The sequence below is a fragment of the Schistocerca cancellata genome, chromosome 10, assembly GCF_023864275.1.
Source record: "Schistocerca cancellata isolate TAMUIC-IGC-003103 chromosome 10, iqSchCanc2.1, whole genome shotgun sequence".
NCBI classification, from domain to species: domain Eukaryota; kingdom Metazoa; phylum Arthropoda; class Insecta; order Orthoptera; family Acrididae; genus Schistocerca; species Schistocerca cancellata.
In genome coordinates this window covers 27,886,799-27,899,393 of record NC_064635.1, presented here as the reverse complement: position 1 = coordinate 27,899,393, position 12,595 = coordinate 27,886,799, and the positions used below count along the sequence as shown (strand labels likewise).

The 12,595-nt window shown below is 39.0% G+C and overlaps 1 protein-coding gene across 1 annotated transcript in view; it reads right to left on the bottom strand.

Moving 5' to 3' along the window:
- The window catches only part of LOC126106730 (uncharacterized), a 143,239-nt gene that overhangs the window by 38,374 nt on the left and 92,270 nt on the right, over positions 1 to 12,595 (bottom strand). The window contains exon 15 of the mRNA XM_049913108.1: positions 9,130 to 9,470. Coding sequence (XP_049769065.1) covers positions 9,130 to 9,470 — 341 coding nt within the window. The remainder of the gene's footprint in view (positions 1 to 9,129; positions 9,471 to 12,595) is intronic.

The window sequence follows — 12,595 nt, the reverse complement described above, 5'->3', positions numbered from 1 at the left end:
AAAATGCTTGTCGTACATGCAAATTACACAACTGATTTCAGTTTAATGAGTGGTCCTTCTGCAGTGGCCCTCATCAGTATTTTTCATACATGTAAAATTTGAAAGTCAGTGGCCAGCCACACAGAGGGTGGCACAGAGAGAGAGAGAGAGAGAGAGAGAGAGAGAGAGAGAGAGAGAGAGAGAGTTCAAAAAATCAATTTTTAAAAATATGATTTTTTATCTACACACTTTAATCGAAGTTGTATGTGAATTTCATTGTGATAGCAGCTTTAGAAATGCCTTTAAATTGTTAAACTTATTAACTCTGCACTGGCGGCCAATCCCACCTTTTCCGACATTTGGAAAACTGCTTGCTACAGCGGAAATTTTGTCAGTGTGAAGGCTATCTTCTTTCGATATCTTTGGCCGACATCTATATCTTTGCCTGAAAACTTTCTTGCAGTGGTTTATTTACGTTTCAAGAATACTAATACATATTAGTAGGTTGAAGGTTGAATTCGCAAACCTTTATGTGGAAGTCAAGATTTATGCATAATGGGCAGTGGAAAAACACTGTTTAGGAAACAGGGTTTCATGAAAATCAGTTTGCCAACAAAAAGGAGGAAGTAGATTGAAATGAAGAACATAAGCATCGAAACTTGGGACAGGAGAATTGTACAGGTGCTTGAATGCTGTTGATATAGATTCCACTGAATTCAGACTTATTGATTTAGAGCTTCTCTGCCAGGCTATAAAGTTTTCATGTTCACGTGTTAGTTGTAAGACTACGGAATGCGTGATTGTTGTTGAAGAAAGAAGAGTGGGAACATATGTTCTGATATGCCTTGCATAGGGCAGGGAAGGAGGTAATTTATTGTGTGGTTTCCTGAACATGCCTCCACCTTGTATAAGGTTTGAAAAAATAAATAAAGAAATGTCTGATGCTGTTTGCGAAACTGTCGAAGTTTCTATGAAGAAAGCAGTGGAGGAATTGGTGGAAACAAACCAAAAAGAAATAGATCCTGGGGTAGACATTCATGACAGTGAATCTCCTACAAATGTTACTGACATGTGTGTGTGTGTGTGTGTGTGTGTGTGTGTGTAGATAGGACCTGAATGAAAAGGGGTCACATATCTCTGTATGGAGTTGCATCTGTTATTGGTGTTGACTCAGGTAAAGTTTTAGATGTAGAAACTATGTCTAAATACTGCCACCAGTGTGCAACAAGGAAAATGTCCAACAATGAAGACAGTGAGAAACTGTGGCAAGAAAAGCATGCCGTAGCATGCTCTAAAAATTATTAGTGGCTCAAGTGGAGGCATGGAGGCTGCTGCAGTTGTGAGGATGTTCTCCAGATCCAAGGACCAGTATGGTGTTAGATATACTGAATACGTTGGTGATGGGGACTCCTCTTCATTCAAAGATAAAGGTCTGTACAATACAACAATAAAAAAGTTGGAATGTGTTGGACACATCCAAAAGAGGCTTGGTGGTAGGCTTTATCGCCTTCTGAAGGAGAAGAAAGATGAAGTACTTGAGGATGGAAAACCACTAGGACAAAAAGGCATGTTTACTCTGAAAGAAACTGATTCTCTTCAGTTATTTTATGGGAGAGCTATCAGGAAAAAAACACACAATTTAGAGGCAATGAGGCAGGCTGTTTTTCCACAAACTATCCACTGATCAAACACCAATGCACAATCTGTGTCCGAAAGACGGTTGGTGTAAGTTCAACAACGGAAATGAGACGTATTCACATAAACACCCATTACCAGAAACTGTTATGAATGCGATGAAGCCCACATTCAGGTTTCTTACAAACTCTGATTTATTGACAAAGTATCTTCATGAAAAGACACAAAATGCAAATGAAAGCCTCTATAATTTAATTTGGATTAGATGCTCAAAAAGGACATTCTGTGGACTTTAAGTACTTAAAATAGATGTCTATGATGCAGTTTTATGTTACAATAACAGAAATAATAGCAGAATTGAAGTGCTGAAGAGAGTTGGTATAGATCCTGGTGCGTGTACAACAAAAGCATTTTACACCTTCAACAAGAGCAGGGTCAAGAAAGTTAACAGATCAATGTCTTACCTGCAAATACAGGCCAGGCAGATTCAAAGAGGAGAGAAGAGAAACCTGGAGGATGAGGAGTGCCAGTATGGAGGATTTTAAAATTGAGGTAAGCTTAGTACATGTAGGACTATGAGAAGCAAATCTTTGATCCTCATTTTTCCTGTTCTACATTTTTTATGTTATTAGTAGACTTTTCTCGTGAAGTATATACACTAATGCTATGAAATTTTCATGAACTGTTCGCAGAGTGTTGCTATCTCCCTGGAACTAAAAAATTATGAGATTCTGCACTTACATTCTGATTTTTATATGATTGAATGTAGGAAACAGAAAGTTAATTCTGGATGTGCAAAATTAAAAACTCTGTTAATGATACAATTCGTACCACAAATTAATAACTGTAGTTCAGTGGTCTTATAATCTTCTCAGGACACTACAATAACATTTTCAGATTAACTGCATGACTAAAATTTGAGTTTTGGCTTCTTATAAAAAAGACAATTAAAAAAAAATTCAAATTTCTGGCAAAATATTGATCCTGCTTATTTTATTATATTTTTCTGTTAAAACACAGCTCTTTTGCTTTACACATGTAAAATTTTAGATTTGTACATTAATAAATATGGCTGTAATGATTCTTTAAATAAATGTTTATATTTTCCATTACATCCCCCCTTAAGCACAAAACATTGCTCTCGTTTTACAAGATTCACTGGGACCTGAGCACATTGCATGTAAGTCTTATAAATTCAAGTTTGCTGGTTCGGTTCTTGTTACACTTTTATATTTTTATTTAAATTCTACATTTTGTATCAGAAGGAAATTTCAATTAACAAATACTGAATAATACTTTTATAACAAAAATATTTTTATTTTTGATTATTAATCATATGAAAACAAAATTTCTGCTACTTTTTTTATTTTTAAATGATGAGTCAATATTTGTAACTAACATTTCTATTTGACAACATAAATAGAATCTATATAAAAGTAAAAAAAATGCCCTAGCTAGATTCGAACCAGGGACCTCGTGGTTACACGACTTATGCAGTATGCACTTGTCTGCCAGTAACTTTGGTGAAGTAGTCTAAATGTTGATGTTGCACTTAACAGCTCCAGGATCATATATGAAGGTGATTTTTTGGGTATTTCCTGAGAACTGAACCGTACAGCTTTAGAAACTTGACATCTGGACACGGACCTCCACACCCCAGAAGTATGGAGAAAATTGAGGAGTGCCTGTCCATAAAGTCCTGCTGTAAGTACGGCCAGTGCCACTACCAGCTTGTCTAATTACAAGAATGAGAGGTTAAGGAATGGGACTGTGCCCCCAGAACTAGTCACAAAGACATATATACTTTATCAAAGCATTGTTCACAGTGTGCAGAACTGAGCGTGTGCACAGAGTGTTGTGTGCGTGTGGTACGAAGCTTGGCCTGTCCTGGTACTACTCGGTACATCTCGGCTTTGCTCAGTCCTCCTCTGAAGTATTTAGTTCAGCATGACATTTCATGTAGCAGACTTTTGTGGCATTTTTCAGTCAGTACAACATTCTTCAGTTGGCAGAATTGTGGTGTCATTGCTCTTTACCCTACAAAATCAAGTTCACAGGTCCAGCTGCTCTTTGCACAAAAAGAGCAGTCTTGCGCTCAATTGCATATGCCTTTAACAATGAATGAGAATGACAGAAGAGAACAATCTGAATTCTCAATCTCTATTACGCTATTGCGTAACTCATATGTACCACAAATTTGCTATGTAAGGATATTACAAACCTGTGCAGAAAGATTTTAAAAATTTTTTGGTGATGAAAGAACAAAAAATTACAATAATTGGTAGACAATTTGTATGGGGTTCGTTGTTCTGTACATCGACAAGCACTTTGTGCTAAATTTGCAGCATGGAGCACATGATGAAACTGGGCGTAGGAGTAGTAAATTTTCTTAAGTTGGACACATTATTACATCGCCATTTGCAAAATTTCTGATGGAACTGAATGGAGAGTATGTAGACTATACACAGAATGAAACACCTAAAACTTACACCGCAAATGCTGTGGAACTGGAAAGTGCTAATTATGTGCAGTTTTCACAGAATAGATTGGTGGTCAAGGACTCTATTGTTAACCAATCAACAGATTCTAACAATACTTAGGAAGTGTGTATGTTGTGAAAACATACACTTTTTTAAATGGAACAATGCCTATTAATGTTAACAAAGTAAAAGTAGGGTAAATTAGAATGTCACTGGCATTTGCTGCAGGACTGTAGTGTGAGTCATTTATGAGATATATTTTAAAAGTTCCCACACTTGTACAGAACCCATGATAGCACACAATAAAGAACAGCAAAAGTGCAGACACTAGCTATGTGGATTCTGACAAGTAACAGGACAGCTGACCATCGCGGGTTGTGTTCAAAATGACCGCCAGCAGTGGAAGCAATCATGCTTCCTGTCTGGTATGGAACAACTGCTGCACATGTGCTAGCATTTCAGTGATGATATCCTAGCATGCTGCAGTAACACACTGTTGCATATCATCGGGTGTAGTTGGTTATGTCCTTTTAGACAGTGTGTTTCAGCTTTCCCTAGTCTATAGATGTCAAATCCGGGGACTGGACTGTCCAAGATACAGGTCCTTTGCATTGAATCCAACAATTTGGAAACATTTTGTGAAGAGATGCTGTAGTACTTTGTGCACTATAGGCTGGGCAGCCATCATGTTGGTACCACACATTCCTCCAAGTCTGCAGAGGAACGTCTTCTAGTGTCCATGGAAGGTGATCTGTTAGGAGGCTGTGATACTTGTGGGCGTTCAGTGTTCCATCTATGAAACACGGGCCTATGTGCTTGTCGTTCACAATCCCACACGCCATGGGCACAGACATTCCACCTGACGAGGCAATGGGGATTGTCAACAGACCAATAATGCATGTTTTCGTAGTTTACCTGGCTGTGATTTGTAAATGTGGCTTCATCATTAAACAAGGTACGCGATACATCTGGAGTATACTGTCTTAATGCCCATGTACCTAAGTTTACACGATTCTCATAATTTAAGGTTGATGCCTATTGGGATATCTTGCTGCATACACTGTACATGAACAAACTGCATTCTTCCTAAACAATCCATAGACCATGAGCAGGTTGGCTTTTTCTGTGATGGTAATTCCCATCGTCCACTCACGACCTACTGCTCGGAATGTAACACACTAACTGAGTAGCAAGTCACAATGCACTCAAGGGACACACAGGGACACTGTGTGGAAAGCAAATGTAACAACATCATAGCCAGCAACTACACAGGTTGAATGGTGCACACAAGTGCTGGTGTGAAACATTTTCAAAATACAACACCTCGTAAACAACTCACACAAGAATCCTGTAAGAAACACCGCTAACATTCTAATGTATCCTACTTTTAGTTTGTTAATGTCAACAGGCATCTTCTCTGTTGACCTGGTCTGACAATTTGGACAACCCGGCAGAAGGCGTGGATGTAGATGATAGCCACTAGGTGGCACCCCTATAATCTGTGAACGCTGCTGTCACTGCCACAGTGCTATGCGTGGGCCACGCACGCCACGCCAGCTTCTCGGCACTCACGGGGGCCTATAAGCCAGCAGCACAGGGGCTGCTCAGAAGTCAGTTATGTTCTGACTGCACTCTATATCCTACGTCGTATCCATCATTGTTTGGTTCCTTGGACTTGCAAATTCTGCCGTATCCATCCATAGCTGCTGTTGTCGTCTTCATTGTTATCCTTCTGTAGTTTTTGATGACCCACCATCAATGCCCTCGAGCAATTGGCCTGCACTGCCTGGTGGTGTTGGATTCCAGTTACAAGATGCTCCATTAAAAAGTATATGTTTGCACAAAAAACACACTTTAAGTATTATTATTGTTATTATTATTATTATTATTATTACAGTCTGTATATTTCCTAACAACACGAGCCCCTGACTACCATTACAGTCTGAAAGCTGCACATTAGTAGTAATTTCCATTTCTACAACATATGCGGTGCATGTTTTAAGTGATTCACCCTGCATATTACTGCAGAGTACATTGGTCAAGTACAGAGGAACACCTGGATTGATTTTTCGATTTAAAACCAGCTATAGTTGAAATTGTGTAGGAAGAAGCGAAGCAGGAATGGAAATTACAACATAGGGAACAGACTGTAGACCTCGCATTTTAAGTGGACTTGTATGCACACTGTGTGCAGTAAGACAATGCAAAGTGAGGAAAAATTAATTTCTGATTTGAAATTTAAAAAGAAAATGGGATTGTCAGGGAAAAAATGAAATGAGAGAGAGAGAGAGAGAGAGAGAGAGAGAGAGAGAGAGATGGGACAAACAAAGAACATCAGTCTTAAAGAAAATGTGAATTTTAAAGAATTCATTGTGGCACTGAAAGAATTTTCTAAACTTTTGCAGTCACTGACAACTTTTCCATCTGTTTTTCAGCTGTTTTCGAGACCATTTGCTGTTTCAGTTGACAGTGCACCCGCACGTGTGCAAATGAAACTGATCAATCTGCAAATTCTTATACCTGGAAACTGTCTAGGACAGTTTTCCTTGATAAGAGTTTCCACCTCCCCATAATGAGGTTGAAAATGTGATACTTTATTTCCATCCACATGTTTGTGTGGAAGGTTATTTTTATTATGAAATTAAATAAGTCATGATTACCTTAGTAATGAAAATGTGCAAAACTGTCTGTATCTGTCCATATGGTGACAGTTGGTACCAGATGAAAACTTTATTATACCTCACCTGTATTAATTGTGCATTGCTGAATTTTTTAGAACATTCTACCAATGTCGTTAACTTTAGAACGATGAATACTCCTCACTGAACGTACACTCTGTGGTATGGTGAACAAGAAAAGAAAGTAAAAGGTCAGCTTGTTGTCAGACTTCCAGACACCCCTGTTTCAAATCGGCAAGGGGTTAGAACATTAATCAAAAATTTTCAGGAAATGGTAACTATATTGGTTGCCAGGAAAAGTAGTTGCCACTAGTACGTAACGATGATATATTTCAACATATACCGGGAATATAGTATCCAACCAGGACCTGGTATAAAATGGGAAAAGAATGAAACACTGCTGTCAAAACTGTATGAACAGCTGTTTGACGGAGACAAAGGTGTTTCTTTGATTTTATGAAGTTACGAGCAATTCAACAGTTATGGTGTTACATTCTCCTGCTTTTCCTTTGTCTGACAGTAAGTGTGCTGCATACATTGCCATACTTGGTCTGACATTATCCACAGGTTGTCTAGTTCTGAATGGCGGTCAGCCATCTTCCACAAATTCATGGAATGCTAATCAAGGACGAAAAAGCAATAATGTTTGGATTCTGCTGTACAAGATTCCTGGAAATCATTACATGCAAAAGGGACTACCATCCTTTCCTCCTCAAGATTTAATCTTAATTTTAAAAAATCAACAGAATGCTTATCACGGTGAAACCTGAGAAATTTGAAATTTTATTCCAGATTTCACAGGGGATATTCCACACAAGAATATTCTTTGAGGGCCTTAGAGAAAAAAATTCAGGGGAAATATTTCCAACCACCACTAAAATGGAAAGTCAAAATTATTACTTCTTTTTGTGCTTGTACATGACAACTGTACTATCTCATCATCTATGTATTTGGCAGCATCGAACTTGAACATTCCCCTTTCCATTTTTCACCGTAGGTGTAACTTCACCATACTGGTTAACTACTTCTGTTCCATTTATATTGAAATTAACTCTGTTGCCTTTTGTCATGAATTTGCCAAATGCTGCAATAAAGGAAGTCACTACTTAAGTGAGAAGAAATTAGTGTTGTTTGTAGTGAGAAACTTATGTTTCTGGTTCTCTCAGCATCACCAGCTCTCCATGTAGAAAGCACAGGTTGTTCCTTCTGAGTTTTGCCTCAACCTCACTGCTTAGAATTTTCAATGCAAATGATTGGTCTGCCATGAAGATGTTGCTGCAACTGATGCTCAGTGCTAACCTTTCACAGCCAATTCTAACACATGATTAATGCTGATCCAAACAATTATAGTTTTTTTTCCATACAGACTGATGAGCTGTAATAAATTATCTATACAACAGCAGTTTGTTGAGTTTAACATGAAGTTTAGAGAAAAGAGGAGTCAGCATCCTGACAGAGATAATTTTACCTAGTATACATCTACTATCGGCCTAAACATCTGAAAAGTCATTTTTAAGGTAAAGCTGCCATTAACCCAAACACTTATTTAGCACAATAGTGCTTTATTAGACGCTGTCCTTTTGTAGCTGATATGCCCTTTCCATTATCTGATCTTTGCACTGACTTACCAAGCTAGTTAAAGGGGACTACAGTAAATGAGAACTCTGAAGCAAAGAGCAACTTGACATATTTAACACTGATAAACACTGCCAGAAATAAAGGAAAGGCTAAGTGACAAATAAAAAACACTAGTCTTGACTGTGAATCGAAGCCGAGACTTTTGGGTTGTAGTCTGGACAATAGTTCAAAATCTTCTATTTTGTTCTTGTCTGAATTGCTTATCATTCACATTAAACATCCATATGAGGCGCCACTCCAAACAAATTTTTCACAATAAACTTCCTATCACTTACATTCAAATTGATATGAATAAGTGTGTCTTTTTTTCAGAAATTCTTTTTGCTGCCGATAGTCTGCATTTTATATACACTTCACTTTTTTACCATAATCAGTTAGTTTATTGCCCAAATAGCAAAACTCGTGTACCGTGTCTCATTTCCTAATCGAATTTTGAGTACATTCCATTACCCCAATTTTACATTTTTTTCCATCGTATTATCTCTTTTCAAGACTCTACTCGTTGAAATCATATGCTGTTCCAAATCCTCCGCATTCTCTGACAGAATTACAGTGCTGTTGGAAAACCTCAAAGTTTTATTTCTTCTCCCTAAGCTTTAACTGCCTTCCCAAATTTCCTCCTGGCACCCTTTGTTGCTAGCTCAATGTACAGACTAAGGTCTATAACTACTGTACAACAAAACTTCATGTCATAATACGATCAAAGAAGAAGCAATTACCTTGCGCATACCACCGTTGGCGCCGGGGGATCGACTGACTATGTGCTGTCCCTGGACAGCTAACGGACTGGCTGTGGCAGGTGGTGAACGGAGTGGTAACTCTAAGACGTGGGGCTCTGGTTCACCGGACACTCCCACTGGTATAACCGAGACCGAGTTGGTTTCCGTTACCATCCCTCTGCGAGCCACATCGGAAGCACTAGGCGACGATGTCAAGGGCTTTTGCTGGGGACGACTGTTATTCTGAAGAGGATTGTAGTCGAAGGCACGGAGACGATGTTGGACGCTGGACACGTATGTAGCTGCTCGATGAGAAGCGCGCGGCGACAGGACCAGATCACCTGCAAAAAACAACACTGTGATCAGCAAGATATTTCACAGGTGTGTATGAATATACTGTATTTGTCAGAGAGTAAGATCACCCTGAAAATAAGACAACCATCTTTTTCAAGACACTCCCTCACAAAAAAATTATTTTTAACATATTCTTTCTAATCAAAATTATAAACTTTTATTGATGTAAGAGAACTGCCTAAAAAGTTAATGTTACACCTATTCTAAACTTATGCCATTTATTGGCTGTCTCCCATTCTGATAATACATGGAGAAATAAAATAAAAAATTAATATTAACAACTATTTTTGTTTATCTTCATTGCCTTTGTTTGTTTACTTATCCTGCCGTCTGTGGTATCACTTGCTTATTCGAGGCATGCTGCCACGGGATGGTAGGGCCACAACTGAGGAAACTGGATAATTTTTTAATTTCGTCCATCTCAATTGCACTGATTCAGCTGTAGTGGTTAGCAGTTTCAGGCTGACAAGCCCAGTCTCAAAACACACACCTTGCTTTTAACCACAATTATTCACACAAGCTGGAGCCAAAAGGTACAGCAAACTATATAATGGACAATAAGTATCCTCACTGATCTTAGTCTATGTGTATCTTGGTGGTGTCACTATTTGTAATCATCATCATCACCATCCTCAGAAGGCAGCTGCGAAACTTACCTTGTGTTGTCACAAATATTTGTCTGGTTAGAGATGGAACTGAGAACACAGCTTTTTTTTTTTTTTTTTTTTTTTTTTTTTTTTAACACAGAGGATATTGCTTCTGCACTGATGTGACAATGTTACGATATCTCTTATTTCCAAACATATTGTCTGCTCTCTACTTTCTCATTGGCTGTGTAGAATCAGCAGCTGATACACCTCCTATTGTTCCTATAACACCTAATGGCACGTGTTGACAAGAGTGCTGCACGAAACATGTAAGTATGCCACAGGCCCCAATCTAGACTTCTAGCATCTCCTGCAGAAATTTACGCTATTGTTGATATTTGTCTCCTACGATGCAGGTCATATACAGGGTGTATCAAAAAGAATCATCCAATTTGGAATGTCTTATATTTCTGAAACTAATAAACATATACAATGAATTTTGCTTTTTGATGAATGGGAAACTCAAACAGTTTTTTTTTTCCTCCATACCTTTTCATTGGTGCCCAATATGGCACCCCTTGAGATGCATGGGATATGTCAATGTGGTATTCAAATTGTTCTCACACTGCAGAGAGCATGCCTCAGTTCATTCATTGCTTGTAATGGAGGCACACAAACAGATTCTGTTATAAATCCCCATAAGAAATAATCACATACAGTCAGGTCCGGTGACCTTGGAGGCCAGTAATTTAAGACGGAATCATTTGGTCCAGTGCGACCGATCCATCTTTCAGGAATCCTTTGAGTAAAAAATTCCTGCACTTCTACATGCCAGTGTGGCAGTGCCCCACCCTTTTGGTAAACGAAGTCGTTGCAATCAGTCTTCAACTGTGGGAAAAGAAAGTTCTCAAACATATTGACATATGTGCTTCCTTAACAGTGTTCTCGCCAAAGAAAAATGGACCATACACATTTCCCCGTAAAATTGCACAAAACACATTAAATTTTGGAGAGATCCTCTCATTTTGTACAACTTCATGTGGCTGTTCCGTACCCCACATTCTCACATCATGACAGTTCACCTTTCTATTTAAATGGAATGTTGCCTCGTTGCTAAACACTAAATGCAGCAGACGACTGTAATCTTTCATCTTGCCAAGAACTAAATTATAGAACTCTACACATTGTTGTTTGTCATCTTCACAGAGCTTGCAGTGGCTGAATTTTGGATGGTTTCATGTGTAAACGTCGACACAATACATGCCAGACGAACATCTGGGGCATGTTGAGCTGCATGGTGAATAGATTTCTGCAGACTCCTTGTGAAACTATGGCAGATGCATTAGACTTCTGTGTCAGACACTTGACGATGGCCCGGAGATCTGCCTTTACGCAAACAACCTGTTTCTCGGAATTGTTCATGCCATCGTCTAATGTTCCGTGCTGTAGGAGGATCCATGCCATACCTAGTATGAAAGTCATGCTAAACACTTATTACTGACCCCCACAGTACAAAACATAGAACACAAAACACTTTCTGTTGTCCCAACACCATTTTTACTAGAACTGAAATGGGCACACACTGCTGGAAATAAAAACCTTGGGAGAGGGGGGGGGGAGGGGGGGGGGTGGGAAAGAGCCCATAGGGGTAAGATCTGGAGGCAGCACAGTGATTGTTTTTTGTTCAATAGTCATGCACCAACAGGGATGAAATGCAGGTGCGTAATTGTGATGCAAGAACCATGAATTGTCTTGCCACATTTCAGGCTGCTTCCTTCTCACATTTTCTCGCAGGGGTCACAACATGTCCCTCAAAGTCAAAGAAAACTATCAGTATGGCTTGGAAATCTGACTTAACCGGATGAGCTTTTTTTGGTCTTGGAGACTCTTTCCCGACCCACTGTGAAGACTGAACCTTGGTCTCAACATCTTAACTGTAGACCCACATTTCATCAATGGACGAATCTCTTAAGGAACATTACATTCTCATCTGTTCTTTGTAGATTGCTAGTTGAAGGTCTTTCTTCTCTTGACTCACGAGTCGTGGGATGAACTTAGCGGCAACACAATGTATTCCAAGATGCTGTGTCAGGATTTCATGACGTGATCCAACTGAAATACTACATTCTTCTGCAATCTCTCTGACAGTCAGTCTTCGATTTGCATGCAAAATTTCATTGACAAAATATTTAATGCTGACACACTGTTCTTCCAACTCTTCCATCTCGAAATACACGAACTGCACGACTCAGCATTCTACTCAATACAGCATTGAACAATAACTAACAGACACCGACAATTAAATTTTCAGCAGTTACACGTTAAACACAGGTGTGTGCAGGGATGCCAACCACATTTTGCTTCATCATGTCATTGGCAGGAAGTTATGAATGTTCTGTAAATTTTTGAACAGACCTCACACAACAGGCTGACAGCAAGATCAACAGACACAGTAGCTTCTCTCTCAGTAAATTGTGGGACCCAACACTCAGCATTGGCTGAGAGTGACAGCTGTGCACAAAGAG